Source organism: Stenella coeruleoalba (assembly GCF_951394435.1).
Source record: "Stenella coeruleoalba genome assembly, chromosome: 1".
NCBI lineage: Eukaryota > Metazoa > Chordata > Mammalia > Artiodactyla > Delphinidae > Stenella > Stenella coeruleoalba.
Genome location: NC_137169.1, coordinates 27,634,610 through 27,649,245, shown reverse-complemented (window position 1 = coordinate 27,649,245; position 14,636 = coordinate 27,634,610). Strand labels below are relative to the sequence as shown.

General features: G+C 50.2%; 1 protein-coding gene across 1 annotated transcript; it reads left to right on the top strand.

The window, feature by feature from the left end:
* Positions 1–1,114: 1,114 nt before the first annotated feature.
* Positions 1,115–6,160, top strand: SMIM12 (small integral membrane protein 12). The gene is made up of 2 exons (XM_079932291.1): positions 1,115–1,217; positions 4,069–6,160. The coding sequence occupies exon 2, from the start codon at positions 4,074–4,076 to the stop codon at positions 4,350–4,352; it is 279 nt and encodes a 92-aa protein (XP_079788417.1). The 5' UTR covers positions 1,115–1,217; positions 4,069–4,073; the 3' UTR covers positions 4,353–6,160.
* Positions 6,161–14,636: the final 8,476 nt, after the last annotated feature.

Below are 14,636 nucleotides of genomic sequence, written 5' to 3'. Positions count from 1 at the left end.
TAATTGGCTGACTGAATGCTAGTTATTCTGGGCAATTCTGTTCCCTTGTCCTCCCTCAGTGAACACGTTCTGCTAATAATGGTTTCGTACACATTTCTTTATTCTTTATCTGTTCCTTTTTCTCCACCTCCATTGTCAGAGCTTAGCATTGAGATCTTTGAGATCATAAAGGAAGGGAATCTACCCTGATAATGCAATCTAGGAGGCTTCCTACCAAGGTGTCCCTTGAGCTTGAAAAACAAGACAGAGCTACTTTGGTAAAGAAAGGTGGGAAGGGCACTCCAGGTAGATGAAAAAGCATAAATAAAGGCACAGAGGTGTGAAACAGTTTGGTCTGCGTGGGGGAGGGGAATAAGAGGGGTTTAGTATGTGTTACCAAAGGTAAATAAGTACGCCTGCCTGAGACTAGTGGAATGAAGGTGGAAAGACAGGGCTAGGTGGGGGTGTTATGGAGCTTAAGCTTTGGTGTTTTTTTTTCTATATGTGTTAAAGTAGACATCTGTACAGGGCGCAGTGGGGACACAGAGGAGGCAGTGAATACTTGCACCTAAGGGGTCAAGTAAGACAGGTTTTACTATATTTCAATTATTTGTATACTAACAATAGTACCATTTATTTCCCTGCTTGTTATGTGCCAGCACAGCACTTTGCATACATTGTTTCATCAACTCTCACAACATCCTGTGAAATAGGTGTTATTACCTCTATGCATAAGAAGGAAAGGAGGCTCAGGCAGATTGACAATGTTCCCAAGGTCACGCTGCTAGAAAGCTAGCCCAGACCAGAAGAGTTCTTAAGAGTTCTAGATTTTACTCTGCTGAGACCTTCTTGAGGTCAAGGATCATGTTTTTTATTTTTCTGTGTCCAGACCAAGGTCTTAGAAGAAGCCTAATAAACATCAGTTGAATACATGAATGCGTGACCTTCCACTTTCTCCACGCGAAAGCCCGTGGTGATGTCACTGGGAAACCTCCTGTCCGGGAGGAGGCGCTGTGTCCCTCAGCGCAGCGCGGCCCGTTGCGGAGCCCTAGCTTCCTCAGGCCTTTGGCTCTGGAGCTCAGCCAATCCCTGCGCTCCGAGGGAGCCGGCGCCGGTGGGCGGGGTCCGGGGCGAGGTCTCGCGGGCCGCTGGGAGTGGCGGCTTCGGAGCTCCCCCAGCGCGGGCGGTTCGCGGGCGGAGGGCTGGGGCCGGACGGCGGGGTGTGAGCTGCGGCGCGGGTGAGCACTCGTCCCGGCAGGCAGTTCCTACCCCCGAGCGGCTGCTGGGCCGCCCGTAGCTGTGGCGACGGCTGGTGGCCTTGACCTCTGAGTTAGGGGAAGGGAGATGGCGAGCGTCCGCTGCGGCCCTGGCCAGGCTAGACTGCTCCCTCTGTTCCCCGGGCTCGGCGTGGCAGTCTGAGCGCCCTGCAGACATTCTGCAGCCCGGGCTTCTCGGCCTTAGGCACGTGGGTGAGGACAGACCAGACGAGGCCGTGAGCGTGGTGGGATAGGGGCAGGGGACCGGGAACCTAGAGGAGGGAGAAGGGCAGACCCTTGGACCTGACCTCCTTGCGCTCTCATACCCGGACCGGGCTCAGTACCGGTCAGAATGAATTCTTCCACCCAGTCAGGTCTCCTCTGCCCTTGTTAGCAGTTCTCAAATCTCGGACTGCGGCTTCGCGTCTCCTAGGGCCTCCGAGGTCCCCGGCACAAGGGCAGGTTTCCCGGCAACCTTTACCGTTTGACCTTCACCGGACGCTCAGGCTCCTTCATTGCGGGGCTGGAAATATTTGCCACTTTTGCCTGTTTCGTTTTGACACCCTGGAGATGACTTGTTAGAGTATCTAGTTTCTTGTAATCAGCAAAGGCACCTGCTGTGTTCCTGCCGCCTTTCGAGGGCGGGTGGTTAGATGACTGCGGTGGTTTTACACAAATGAGTTGCTTGGGCTCTCATTCATTCACCAGACTTTTTAAGCACTTAATGCCGGGCGTGGTGGGAGGGGTGGGGGATGAATAGGGCACAGTGGGGACGCACAAACATGGGCCTTTCCCTCTTGGAGGGTTAAGTGCTTTGAGAAATGCAGACAAATGGGGTAGGCCAGCCCAATGTGTGACACAGAGAAAGTGGTTATAAATGTTGAATAAATGAAAGGATTACGTTATTTGGGAATGATTAGAATGTGAACCCGACCACAGAGGGAGACCTCGGGCTGCATGTGAGAAGCAATATTAGTTGTGGACTCATGCTTCATATATTTGAAGACAGATTGGAAATCTGAGTGGAGAGTTGCTGTTTAGGAAAAGTGTTTACTTACAGAGAACTTGCTTACAGGTAGGAAAGAAAATGAAATATTAGGTTTGAGATTCTTCAAGGGTGCCTCTTTTAACAACTCCTAAATCTTGTAATGTCACAAATCTCTGAGTGTAATCTTAGAGTTTGCAAAAAGGGAAGCTCTTCTAGGTAGTGAAATGCCAAGCTGATGGGAAAAAATTGCAGTAAGTTCTTCTCAAGTCCAGGATTTGGACAGAAACCATACACCTATTTGCAGTGTGTTCTTTCCAGTAGAAGGAGCATAGGTGTTGAAGTTGGAGAGGCCTGGGTTCCAGTCAATGTCTCTCTCACTTCTGGTGATCTTGGGCAAGTTAAGCTTATGTCCCTGAGCCTTTGTGGCCTTCAACAAAAATCTGGGCTAATAATTCCTACCTCATAGAGGTGTTGTGAAGATCAGATGATGACTAGTGTGTTAATTGTCCAGCATAGTGCCTGGTGCTAAGACAGGGACTCAGAGGGCAGTCTTGGAGCTGCTACAGTTTTTTCCTTGGTGATGGTCCATTATAGTCTTGGGTCCACAAAATGCTGGGGTTCTTCCAGAGAGAATTGGAACCAAAGGGAGGGGGAGAGAGTCATCTTAACTTTGGTGAGGTTCAGACCAGAAATAGCTAGATTGGAGAAATACCTGCAGGGGCACAAAAGGAATGATCTTTCAGTTGAGACTTCTGGGCACGTTACTTAACCCTCTGGTCATGCCAGCTACATCAAGAGAGTGGACATGCGGATTAAAGGAGAGAGTATATATAAAGAGCTTAGCCCAAGGTCTGGCATGTAATAAGTGCTCAATAAATGGAGCTATCACTATTATGATAGTTGTGAATAGTCTTTGATAATTGTTAATAATGATAATAATCATTTGAGACTAAATGGCTGAGAGTGACCCAATTTTTGTGTTTTTACATTATCCTGGTGTTGCCTTACTTAATTTCTGGAAGCCCTGGGGTCATTCCACTTCTTTGTTTCTCCACTTCTTGTACAGTAGTTTTTTAACATAGAATTTTCAAGTTCTAGTGTGTCCAGAGTATGTATAATGGGCTGGTGATATTTTTAGGAGTTTATGCAAATACGAGGATATGGCTTTGGTTGAAGAGAGTGTATTTTGAAAGGGGTTTGGCAAGCAGATTTGTAAGGAAGAGGTTTGTCTTGTTAGAAAAGTCAGGTTCAGAATAGGAAAAAACCATTATCTTTATCTAAAATCCAGAGTGGTTGGGTAATGGTTTGGGGTTTTGGCTGCCTAAATACGTTGCTTATTCTTTATGTGGGGCAGAGGAACTACTTCTCATTAACCTGGAGACAGGAGACTCACAGCGGTGAGCGTGGTGGGGAAAGGATGGCTGGCTCTGCTGATGGAGGAATATTGTAGAGCAGAGAAAGGCTCTTACCCACTCTTAGAATGTTGGCAAGTTGTGCAGGGAGGGCCTGGGGTCAACAGTAGGATTGAAGCTTTATTAGGTAAGGCTCAGAGGTCCTCTCGTGGGGAACGCTGCCATACGTGGTTGCATAATTGTCAAAGAGTGTAGTACGTAAATGAGATTCTTTCCCCCTTCCCTAACAATTGACTCTTCTGAAATTTCCTGGATTGTTTCGGAGACCCAACTGTTGCATAAAGCAGGGTGCCCTCTTGCATTGCTCTGCATGGGGTGGATGCTCAGTAAATTGTGCCAGGCTGCCTGGTGAGTGGAGAGCCCTGGTGGGTTGTCCATGTTTGGTGGGAAGGGGTGCTGCTTCTCCCTAATGCGGCCTCCTACTCTTCTGCAGATGTCATGTGGCCTGTGCTTTGGACCGTGGTGCGTACCTATGCTCCCTATGTCACCTTTCCCGTGGCCTTCGTGGTTGGGGCTGTGGGCTACCACCTGGAATGGTTCATCCGGGGGAAGGATCTCCAGCCTGTGGAGGAGGAGAAGAGCATCTCGGAGCGCCGGGAGGACCGCAAGCTGGATGAGCTGCTAGGCAAGGACCACACCCAGGTCGTGAGCCTTAAGGACAAGCTGGAATTTGCCCCTAAAGCTGTCCTGAACAGAAACCGCCCGGAGAAGAATTAATGGAGGACACAGGGCCCTATGGGTCCTTCTGGGGGCCAGGACTGGTCCTGCCACCATGTCGACCCAGCAACCAGAACCCACATCTGATTTACTTTATTGCTTCTTCTGGCCCCTCCCGCCCCACACAGCCACACACATACTGGCTGCTCTGCTATGGCCAGGCAGACACACTAGTAGCTGAGGGGCCAGTGAAGAGGAAGGCCCGTGAGGGTTCTGGCCTGAAGGCTGCCTCTGCTGGATGGTGACCACAGCTGCTCAGGCTTCTGCGTTGCTAGGTGCACCACAGGGAGGAGAGTGATGAAGTGAACATTGGCTGTCAGTCCCTGTGGGGAGGCAGTTTGGCCTCAGGTGGGAGTGGCTGGGATTGGGGTGATGCCTTTAGGAGGGGTACCTACATGCCTAGTTCTAGTTTGCACTGGGAAGAGTTCAGAAATCTCCCTGGCTCCCTTAGCTAGCTTGCTCTGTCCTTTGTGCGCATTCTCCCTGAAATCCTGTCCTGTCAGCTCAGGAAGGGGATTCCCCTGGGAAGGAAAGCAGTTTTCTGTTCTTGGGAGCCCAGGCTGTTCACCTTGGGGCAGGTGAATTTGCTTGAAAACAGTCATTGTCTTTCACCCCCCACCCCGTCACTGTGTAGTGCAAAACTTGATTAAAGTGGCGTCTGAGAACCATTTTGATCTAATCCTGTCTTCCAGGTGGTGCTGGGGTCTCCTAGGAGCTATGCAAAGCAGGCATCTCCGGGTAGGATAAAATTGGCCTTTAACTAAGGACTTTGGGGCCCCGGAAGCAAGCTTTGTTTTACTAGCGTGGCTGCATTGGATCCTGGAGGCGGTGAGTCCTGGAGGCGCAGGTTCCCAAGGGCCTTTTTATCATGATGACATGAGGCTTATATACTTTCAAAGTCTACATTAAGAGTAGACCAAGGAGCTTAACAATTGCTATCAAATTTTCCAACTTCACACACACATGCACACATACTTTTCCCTATAAAAGTAGTATATGTACATTAAATTTGGTAGGGGTTTAAAAAAGGTTACCCACATTCTGAGGGCTCTGGTACAGATAAAATATTAACATTTTGGTATCTTTCACTAATTCTTGGACTAGTTTTTTTAGATACTACTGTACATTTAATTTTATATTCTTTTTTACATAGTGTTTTCATATCATAATCACTTTCCTGTCTTATCACATGGTCCTCGTAATCCTAATTGTTTTCATTAGCTGTATAATTGCCCATCAAGTGGGAATACAGCATAGTTTGTTTTTAGCAGTTTCCCTATTGCTGGACATTTGGGTTGTTTCTGGTCGTTCACTAGGAGAAATACTGCAAAGAGTATCTTATATAAGGATTTTCCTGCTTTTTTGGACTAAATGGTAGGAACAGTAAATGGCATTTTGGAGCTTAATCCTTTGTCAGTTGCTTCATTTGCAAATATTTTCTCCCATTCTGAGGGTTGTCTTTTCGTCTTGTTCATGGTTTCCTTTGCTGTGCAAAAGCTTTTAAGTTTCATTAGGTCCCATTTGTTTATTTTTGTTTTTATTTCCATTTCTCTAGGAGGTGGGTCAAAAAGGACCTTGCTGTGATTTATGTCATAGAGAGTTCTGCCTGTGTTTTCCTCTAAGAGTAAATGGCATTTTGGATGAAATGGGACGAACAGTTTTAAGGGCCTCAATGCATAATACTAAATGTCTTTCCTGAAGGGCAGTAGGAGCTTATACTAAATGCTGCCACTAAAGATGTTGTCGGTGAGGTTGGAAGGGGTGAGAGCAGAGAGCCAACCTATTGCCTCATGAAGTCAACTGACCTTTAACCTGAGTGAGCAAAGACAAGTAATGAGCATTTGATGAAGAATGAACCTGCCTTAAAAGGAGGAGGGTGTTTGCCCTGCCTCTTACCTCAGGATCTGAGGCCCAGTGGTGTTAACAGGTGGGTGAAGGTAGAATTCCTGAACAGGTAGAGATGCCGGCTGTGGGTTGGGAGGAGCGGGGGGACGTGGAAAGTGGTAGCCAGAAGCCAGAGGAGGAGGGGCAAGTCGATTCGGTGGCTTCCCCTCAGTCGCCGAGGCCTGCTGGGAATGTTGAGATGAGCTGCTGTTGCTTCTCAGGGCATAAATCGGATGGGGAGCGTGGGGAAGCAGGGTCTGCTGCTGAAGTGAGGATGAGGTTTCTGGTTCTGGAAGGATGTGCTAGTAAGCTCAGCTTGGTTACAGGCTCAGGCTGTCCAGGCCTCATGGGCAGACCAGTGCTGCCCCCCTGTGGCAGTCCTGAGGACGACCAAGCCTGGGATCCCTTCACTGGGCTAAACCACCAGTAGCAAACTCTCTTGCCTACAGGGGTCAGTCAGGTGGCTTAAATGAGCGGCCAGGCCAGGTGCTAGAAAAGCACAGGCCTGCCTAAAGGGGGCAGTGGCTGTGCAGCTTCGTGCAATTTGTGCTGCTTGCCCAGAGATACCAGATTGTTGTTTTCCTCTCGAAAAGATGCCAGAAGTTCAGATTTTTTGGGGGGACGGGGGAGGTGTGTGGTATGGAAACTTCTGATTTTTAAATGTTGAAAATTTATTTTTTAAAAAATTCTAAGCATGTTAACATACCCATAGGGTTAATTTGATCCAGTGGCTGCCAATATGCCACCTGTCAAGCTGCCCCTTGCCTTCTAATGAAATCTTAGAGGTGTGCTTTGTTTTTAAGCAGTCTAACAACTGTGGCAAACATTAGATCCCAGGATTGGTTCCCTCAAAACAGTTTTGGGCATCCTGCACATATGTAGTTTAATATCGGCCTAAGCAAAACATAACAGGACAGAAAACCTACAGAAATAACACAAAAAAAGTTTTCCCACAGACTAAGACATTTTTGGATTTTCAGATATTTTAGAATAACCCCGCCACCACTGATGTACGTCCTCCCAGTGCCTGATGGAAGAAGCACTATCTTTGGAAGTCCAAGTTGCTCCCTTTTTCTAGTCTCACTTTGTGCTCCTTTTAAATAATTTTATTTCCTCGGGCTTGCCCTCGCTGAATTTTTGCCTCCAGCAAGTCTGTTAGTATTCTCAGCTGGCTCGCTCTTTTCCCACGGGCTGGCTGAGCTCCGCTGCTACCGCGGGGCTGTGAGATCATGCGTGCTTTCTTGCCTCTGCTCAGGTATCATCAGGCAGCAGGGTTTCTGTGGATGGGGCAAAGGTGGGCCAGGCTTGCTGGGACCAACCAGGGCATGGACTGGTTTTCTTCCACACTTGCTGATTCACCTTGGAGGCACATGACCCTCTTTTGGGTTGGCCCAGCAGTCACGATTCACTGAAACACATTAGTAAGTAGATGTACTTGGGGCTTTTACGCACCCCTCCCGGCCCCGCCCCGTCTCTTCCCAGCCTGGTGATAGTGGTGGCTTTAGAGCTGCGTTATCCCGTCTGAGCATGGCCGGGATCACTTCTCTGCCCTCAGCGGCCCAGGGTCTGGTGCTTTTCCACTCTCTCTCGAGCCTTTCCTGTGCCTGTTGCTGTGTTAGCTCAAGTCAGCTGGGCAGCTGCCAGGACAAGCCTGCCAGGGGGCCCTTTGACTCCTGTCAGCTTCCCAGGGCCCCAGGCTGGTGAGGCCGTCGGCCGAGTGAAACACCATGGGATTAGCGTCCCCAGAGTCACTTGGGAGCCAGGCAGTGAAAATGAAAAGGCTCGTGCCTTGCCTCACTTTTCCTTTTCCACTCTGGTGTGGGTCTCTAGGCACTTGTAGAGTGGTGAGCCAGGGCGGTGTGGTACAGTGAAAATAAAGTGGATTCTCGAGTCTGACAGACTTATGAGTACTGCCTCAACCACTAGCTGAGTGACCTTGAGCAAGTCACGTAGCCTTTCTGAGCCTCAGGTATCGGTTATCCTCATCTGTAAAACAGGAATAAGAGTACCTATTTTTGCTGGGTTGTTACAAAGTTAAGGTAACATATGTAAAGTTCTTAGCAGAGTCCGTGGCAACAAGTAGGTGCTCAATAAATATTGGCTGCTGGAGTTTTATTGCAGAAAAACAGTTCCACGTAGCCTTGTGATCCTAGTGAGTTCACGTAGCCTTGTGATCCTACTGAGCTAGGGATCCGGAGGGGAGAGCAGCCGTGGTTGGGAGGGTGATCACAGGGACCCACCCTCACAGGGACCCTCTCAGGCCTGGTGGTTGAGGGCTTCTTAGGAGTATTTTACAGGAAAGGCTGCCTTGTCCAAGAACCAGGCTGGCCACGGGGGTGCAGGCTTCAACCTGTGTCGCTAAGTAGTAGCCGCATCGGTGCCGTCTCAAGGTCAGAGACAAGACGGGCGGAGCGAGGTTTGGGGGAACACCGGGGAGTAGCATGCGTCAGGATGGGTGGAGGTGAGAGCCTTGGACTTGGAGGCAAGAGACTGGGGTGGCCTGGGACATGCCCCTTCACCTCTTCTGGCCTTGGAAGAATAGGGGTACTGATATCCTTCCTGCTGTAGTGTAAAAAGAGCGAGAAGCCAGCTTAGAGCTTCGAAAATGTGCAAGTGCTGTTCTATCCCAGTAAAATCTCCCTTTTATCAAAGCAGGATGGCAGCCAGTCTGAATAATGGAATAGACATAAATGCTCCTTTATTCTTTTTCTGAACAGTCTCTTCAAAGTATTTGCTAAGTAGAAGTCTTTGGGGAATCAGCTTGAAGAGTAAAGAGGAGTAATTAGTAATTAGTGTGTATCATTTTGCATCCTGTTCCAGTGGTGCCTTGATGTACTTAAAAAGTTTATTCTTTTTAAATTAAATTTGTTAACATTAGTTATCTGTTTATCAAATCCCTTTTACACAATGCAGAGATGAACCTTGGCTTTGGTTTTTTGTTTAAAAATTCCAAATGGGTCCTCCAAATATTTTTGAGATTTTTAAACATCTTTACTGGTGTCCCAGAAAGGGCAGCTCTTCTGTCTAGAAGAGTCCAAAGTCCCTTGTACTCTTATGCCCCTCTCCACTGGCCCTGTTCCTTCACTTCCAACCCCAGCTCCACTGTCCATTTCTGTTTGCTTCTGGGCCTGAACTGCCCAGTGCAACTAGAGAATTTTGCATAACCGTGTGGCCTGACACTCTGCATGTATGGGTTCAGATGCAGCCTTCAAGGTGATTTCTTATTTATTTGTCTTCTTTGGCTGTGCTGTGCAGCATGTGGGATCTAGTTCCCTGACCAGGGATCGAACCTGTGCCTCCTTCATTGGGAGCATGGAGTCTCAACCACTGGACCACCAGGGAAGTTCCTGATTTCTTTTTTAAACAAGCTTGGTTTAAAAAAAGAAAACAAGCTGTGAGGCCAGCTTGCCCTCAGCCCCACCCCTGCATTCCTCTTAGCCCTTGCTGCTTGCTCTCCACTTCCACCACTAAAGTGGTGAAACCAGTTTGGCTAAAAGCGTTTGTGATTGCACATGTGGAATCCACTCCCAGTCATACTAATTAATCTTTTGCAGTGTCCGGCACTCTTCACTGAATTCTGTCTTGACATCACCACCACCTGTGTTTCCTTTTCCAGCTGTCTCCTCTGCCACTGGCTCCTCCTGTTCTCCTACCTGTGAGTGTTCTTCCAGTTTCATCCTTGGCTTTTTTCTTGCTGCACTGTTTTAGCCTCACCTGTGGCTTCAACCACCTGCTGATCTACCTTGAGGACTCCCAGATGTCTTATCTGTAGTCGTGAATTTCCCCCCAAGCTCTAGATCATTCTCTGAAACAGCTCACTGCATCTCTGTCTAGATTTGTATGACAGTTAAAGGTGTTGATCTGGGTTTGAAGCTTAACTCTGTAATCTAGTTGCGTGACCAGAAAAGTCACTTAACTTCTCTAAGCATCATCTGTACAATGGGGACGATTCTTGTGAAGATGGAGGGTGTTTGTAAAACACCCGGCCTGGTGTTTGGCATGGATTCCGTCTCCTCTCTCCTGTTGCTCAACTTGGTTCTGACTCCCCCTTCCCCCAACCTGTGGTGACCCACTTCTTCTTCATCTGGAATTCATCCTCTGTTCTCCATCTTACTTCCCTGCCCTTATAATCTCTTGCCTAAACTTTTGGTCTCTTCCTGAAAATTCTTCCCATTTCTGGCAGCTTTTTCTCTCTAAAACACATCTTTAATGAGGTCACTCCTTAAAGACCTCCATGGCTTCTCTCACCAAAGCCCCTTGTGTGCCATGCAGATTCTTTCATCATCTTGCCCTAGCCTCCCTCCCGTCATCCCCAGGACAGAACATGCTTTGTATTGATACCGTTTCCTGACGTGTTATGCTCGTTCCGATCCTGATGCTTCCGGGTGCACTACGCATCGGGCCTCCTTGGCTGCCTGGTGAACTCCATTACACCACAAGACAGCCTAGGTAGCTAAGCAGGGACTGCCATTCCCTCTGCCTCTCTAACCCTGTGTCCGCTCTCCTGCTGCAGCATTTACACAAGGCACTGTGATGGTCGTGTGTCTGTTTCCCTAGACTGTGAGTTCCTTGAGGGCAGGGACCAAGCCTTGCACAGATTCATTTCCAATAAATGTTGAATGAATTAAGAGGCCCCTGAGTGTGATTCTGGGACAGAAACTGGGGCTGGGTTTGGAGACAAGCCTCTTTGGAAGATGGAGCAGGGCTCCCAGGTGTGTGCTTTGAGCTGCCTGGCAGCCTTGAGCTAATGGCAGCCGTGTCTTGCTACAGCTTTGCCTTCCCCAAAGCTGGTAATGAGCTAAACCAAGAGCAACCACTGGCTTAATTTTCCCAGGGGAAGTGGGGCTTGGACAGAGGGCGGGCTTTCCCCACTGGGTAGGACCTGGACCAGCATAGCCCATGATGAATTTGACCCTGATGACTCTGTAGTGGGGAACAATGTCCTCAGGAAAGCATTCAGGAAACCCTTCGTGTAGTAGTGATCAAAGCCGTGTAGCAGCTCAGCAGGGTGGATGGGAACCCTCCAAGGAGCCCGGCAGGGCTCTGGGTCAGAGCCCAAGGAACCACTTAATGCCTTTACCAGGTAGGGCTCTCCCTCAGCCTCAGCAGACCTCTGGGTTGACCCTGCGGAACACGGAAATCTGGGAAGGCATGGGAATGCCTGGGAGCCCAAGGGAACCGCTGCTTCTGGAGTGTCTTCTCTGTCTCCTTTTTCCCCTTCGTGCCTTCCCTCTGGCTGTGGCCTGGGAGCGGGTGGGCTGGAAGGTGAGGCAGAAGCCTTGAAAACAGGGATGGGGCAGGCTTCGGTGTCCTCATTTTTTTTTTTTCTAATTAACCATTTTATTTTATTTATTTTTTGGCCATGCTGCGCAGCATGCGGGATCTTAGTTCCCTGACCACGTATTGAACCTGGGCCCCAGGGTGAAAGCACCGAGTCCTGACCACTGGACCAGCAGGGAATTCCCTAGGTATCCTCATTTCATCAAGAAGCTGGCCTAGAACATCTTGTGTTTATATGAAGCCCTCTTCGTTTGTCCCTTCTCCCCAAGGAGCTCAAACAGAAAGGAGAGGAGTCCTGGTTCCCCTTATGCTAACAGGATCGAGGCGCAGGGCGGGAAATGGCTCACCCAAGATAACACAGGGAATTCTTGTCAGAGCTTGGCTTGCGGCCATCCCACGGCCCCGCCCCTTCCCAGTCTGCTTCTTGTCATCACACCAAACTGAGGTCAGCTGGCCTGCCAGCCAGTTGACTCTACCAATGGAAACACCCTTGAGTGTGTGAGGGCTAGTGGGCACAGAGCTGGCACTGCCACAGCCCCTCTGCTGGTGGCTGGCGTGACTTGTCTCTGCCCGAGGCTGCAGCCCGCTTCTCCTGCCCCTTCCCAGTTTCATTTTCCCAGCACACAGACCAAAGATAAAGCTTTGGGGCAGCTGTGCCCCTTTGATGCTCTCCAAGCTGTTTTCCCCACGTGCAGGAGGGTAGGAGGTCACAGTCTTTCCCACAGATGGAGGCCTTTGTGTTTATAATTTGGTCAGTTGATGACAAGGTGGATTGCTCCGTCTGCTGTTGTCCCTAAAGCCCTGTCCTTGGCTGGCCCTCGCGTCACCAATGGGCTCAGATCCCAGCCTTCCCCTTCTGCCTCCAACAAACTTGGCTCTGGAGTTAGACTGCTTGGGTTCAAAGCCCAGCACTGCCACTTACAGCTCTGTGGCCTTTGCCAAGCTACTTAACTTCTCAGAGTTTAATCTCAAGTGTCAGGTGGAACTAATATATTGCTTACCTCAGGGTTATTGTGAAGATGGAAAGAAAACACGCAAGGCGTTTGGCACAGAGACTCACGTGTAGTTAGCCCTTAGGAAAAGTTGGTTATTTTGATTAGTGGTATTTTTCCATCCCATGCATTTACCCGCACTTCAGGACTCAGGTCTGTGGTCTCTAAGAAGGGGTGCCTGACTGTAGAGGGGAACCGAGGCCTAGGGCAATGCCGTGGCAGAGGGCTGGGGGATGGTGAGGGGTCCTGGTCCTCAACTCTGAGGCCGCTTGGCTCTGCCATTCGATGCTGCTCTCTTCCCACGTGCCTCCCCCACTCCCAGTCCCTCTGTACCCCCTTGGTATTTTACAGCATCCCCAGCTCCAGGGGGGTCCCTGATGCACACATAGCCCTGCCTTGGTTGGCTCACTGCATGGTCTGCATGGAGATGGGGGTTTCTGGAAGAGGATGTAGAAGCTGGGCAGCGGAGGGGTGGGGCTGAGTGGGAGGGGCCCTGCCTGGGTTGTTGTGGCTCTTGGAGCGCCAACCCATTGTGAGGCTCAGCTGGGAGTAAATGGGGGGCAGTCCCCCCAGACCGCTCCTCATGATCCCCGGACGAGGCGGGGGGCTGTCTTAGTTTGCTAGGGCTGCTGCAACGAAGTACCACAGACCAGGCGGTGTAAACAACAGAAATTTGTTCTGTTGTCCTCCCACAGTTCTGGAGGCCAGAAGTCCAAGATCAAGGTGCCAGCAGGGCTGGTTTCCTCTGAGGCCTCTCTCCTTGACTTGCAGAGACCATGCTCTTGCTGCCTCTTCACAAGCTTGTCCCTCTGGGCATCTGAGCCCCTGGTGTCTGTGTCCAAATCTCCTCCTTTTATAAAGACACTGATCAGATCGGATTAGGGCCCACTAATGGCCTCATTTTCGCTTAATCACTTTGCTTAAGGCCTGGTCTCTGGAACAGTCACATTCTGAGGTGCTGGGGTGAGGAGTCAGGTCTTCAATGTATGAATCTGGGGGGGGGGGGGACACAGCTCAGCCCATAATAGGAGGATAGACAGGGTGGCATCATGGAAGGGGCTGCCTCTGGGGGAATCTCCAAGGAGAGGGCGGCAGTGGCCAGAGCCTTGGATACGGGTGCCCAGCCTCCTGAGGCAGGAGCTCACTGGTCCCTGGTTGCTGGCCTGGTCCTGGAGTGAGGCTGGTGCCGGCGCCTCTCACCAGAAGCCTCGGGGTGGGAACCCTGGGCTGGAAGGTTCTCTGAGCTGGTTATCCCTGTGGTCTCTGGGGTGAAGGAACAGTCAGTGGCGGGGTGCAGGCACTGGTCCTCTCTTCCCCTTCTTATCAGAGACTGGACGCCCTTCCGCCTCTAGGCAACCATTAGAGTCTGGCCGTGGCCCCAGGCCCTCCCAGAGGGGCCACACTGACTTTGAAGGGGACACAACTCCAGCTGCCTGGGCTTTAGCTGAGCTCTGCAACTTGGGACCCTTCTGTGTAGGGAGGAGTAGAAGCGGCACTGAGCATCCAAGCATCACTTCTGTTGTCTGTTTTCTAGAAGATTTACCTGTCTGATTGTTTTGGTTCAGGCTGATATTCTGGAAAAGACTCTTTCCCTTGAGCTATGTGTTTTTTGATAAAAGCTGAGCAGGTGGGAAAGTGGCTCAGAAGTTTGCTGGGATTCAGAATTGGCCACAGATAACAAATCCAGGAGCCCACCTCCCTGTCACTTTTATGCAGCCCCACTAGGTGGGCTAGAGGTCACTTCAGGGGCCTCTGATGGTGCCTTGCCCCTCCCCAGCCCTCGGTGCCTCCCTCTGTGGTCAGCAGCCCAGGGTCTCATGTGGCCGCGGGTCCTCCAGGGTCCAGGAGCCAGCATTGGAGGCAGGGATGACGGTGCTTTAGGCCAGGCTGCCAGCCGCCTCCTGCCCAGACCACTCCACGAGTCCCACGATTGCGGGTTTCCTGCTTCTTGGAAAAGGGCTGGAAGAGGGCAGCCACCCTCTTTCTGCTGTGGACCTTGTTAGTCACGGAAACCCGAGGCAGAGAAAGCCCAGAAAACTTGAGAAGGAAAACCTACTTGCTCACTGAGCTCCAGTGAACGTGGGGCTGAGTGTTTCATGATACCTCATTTAATCCCTGCAAAGCCTAG

Excerpts from the sequence above, each read along its gene's own strand:
- SMIM12 (XM_079932291.1), top strand. The coding sequence starts at position 4,074 with ATGTGGCCTGTGCTTTGGACCGTGGTGCGTACCTATGCTCCCTATGTC.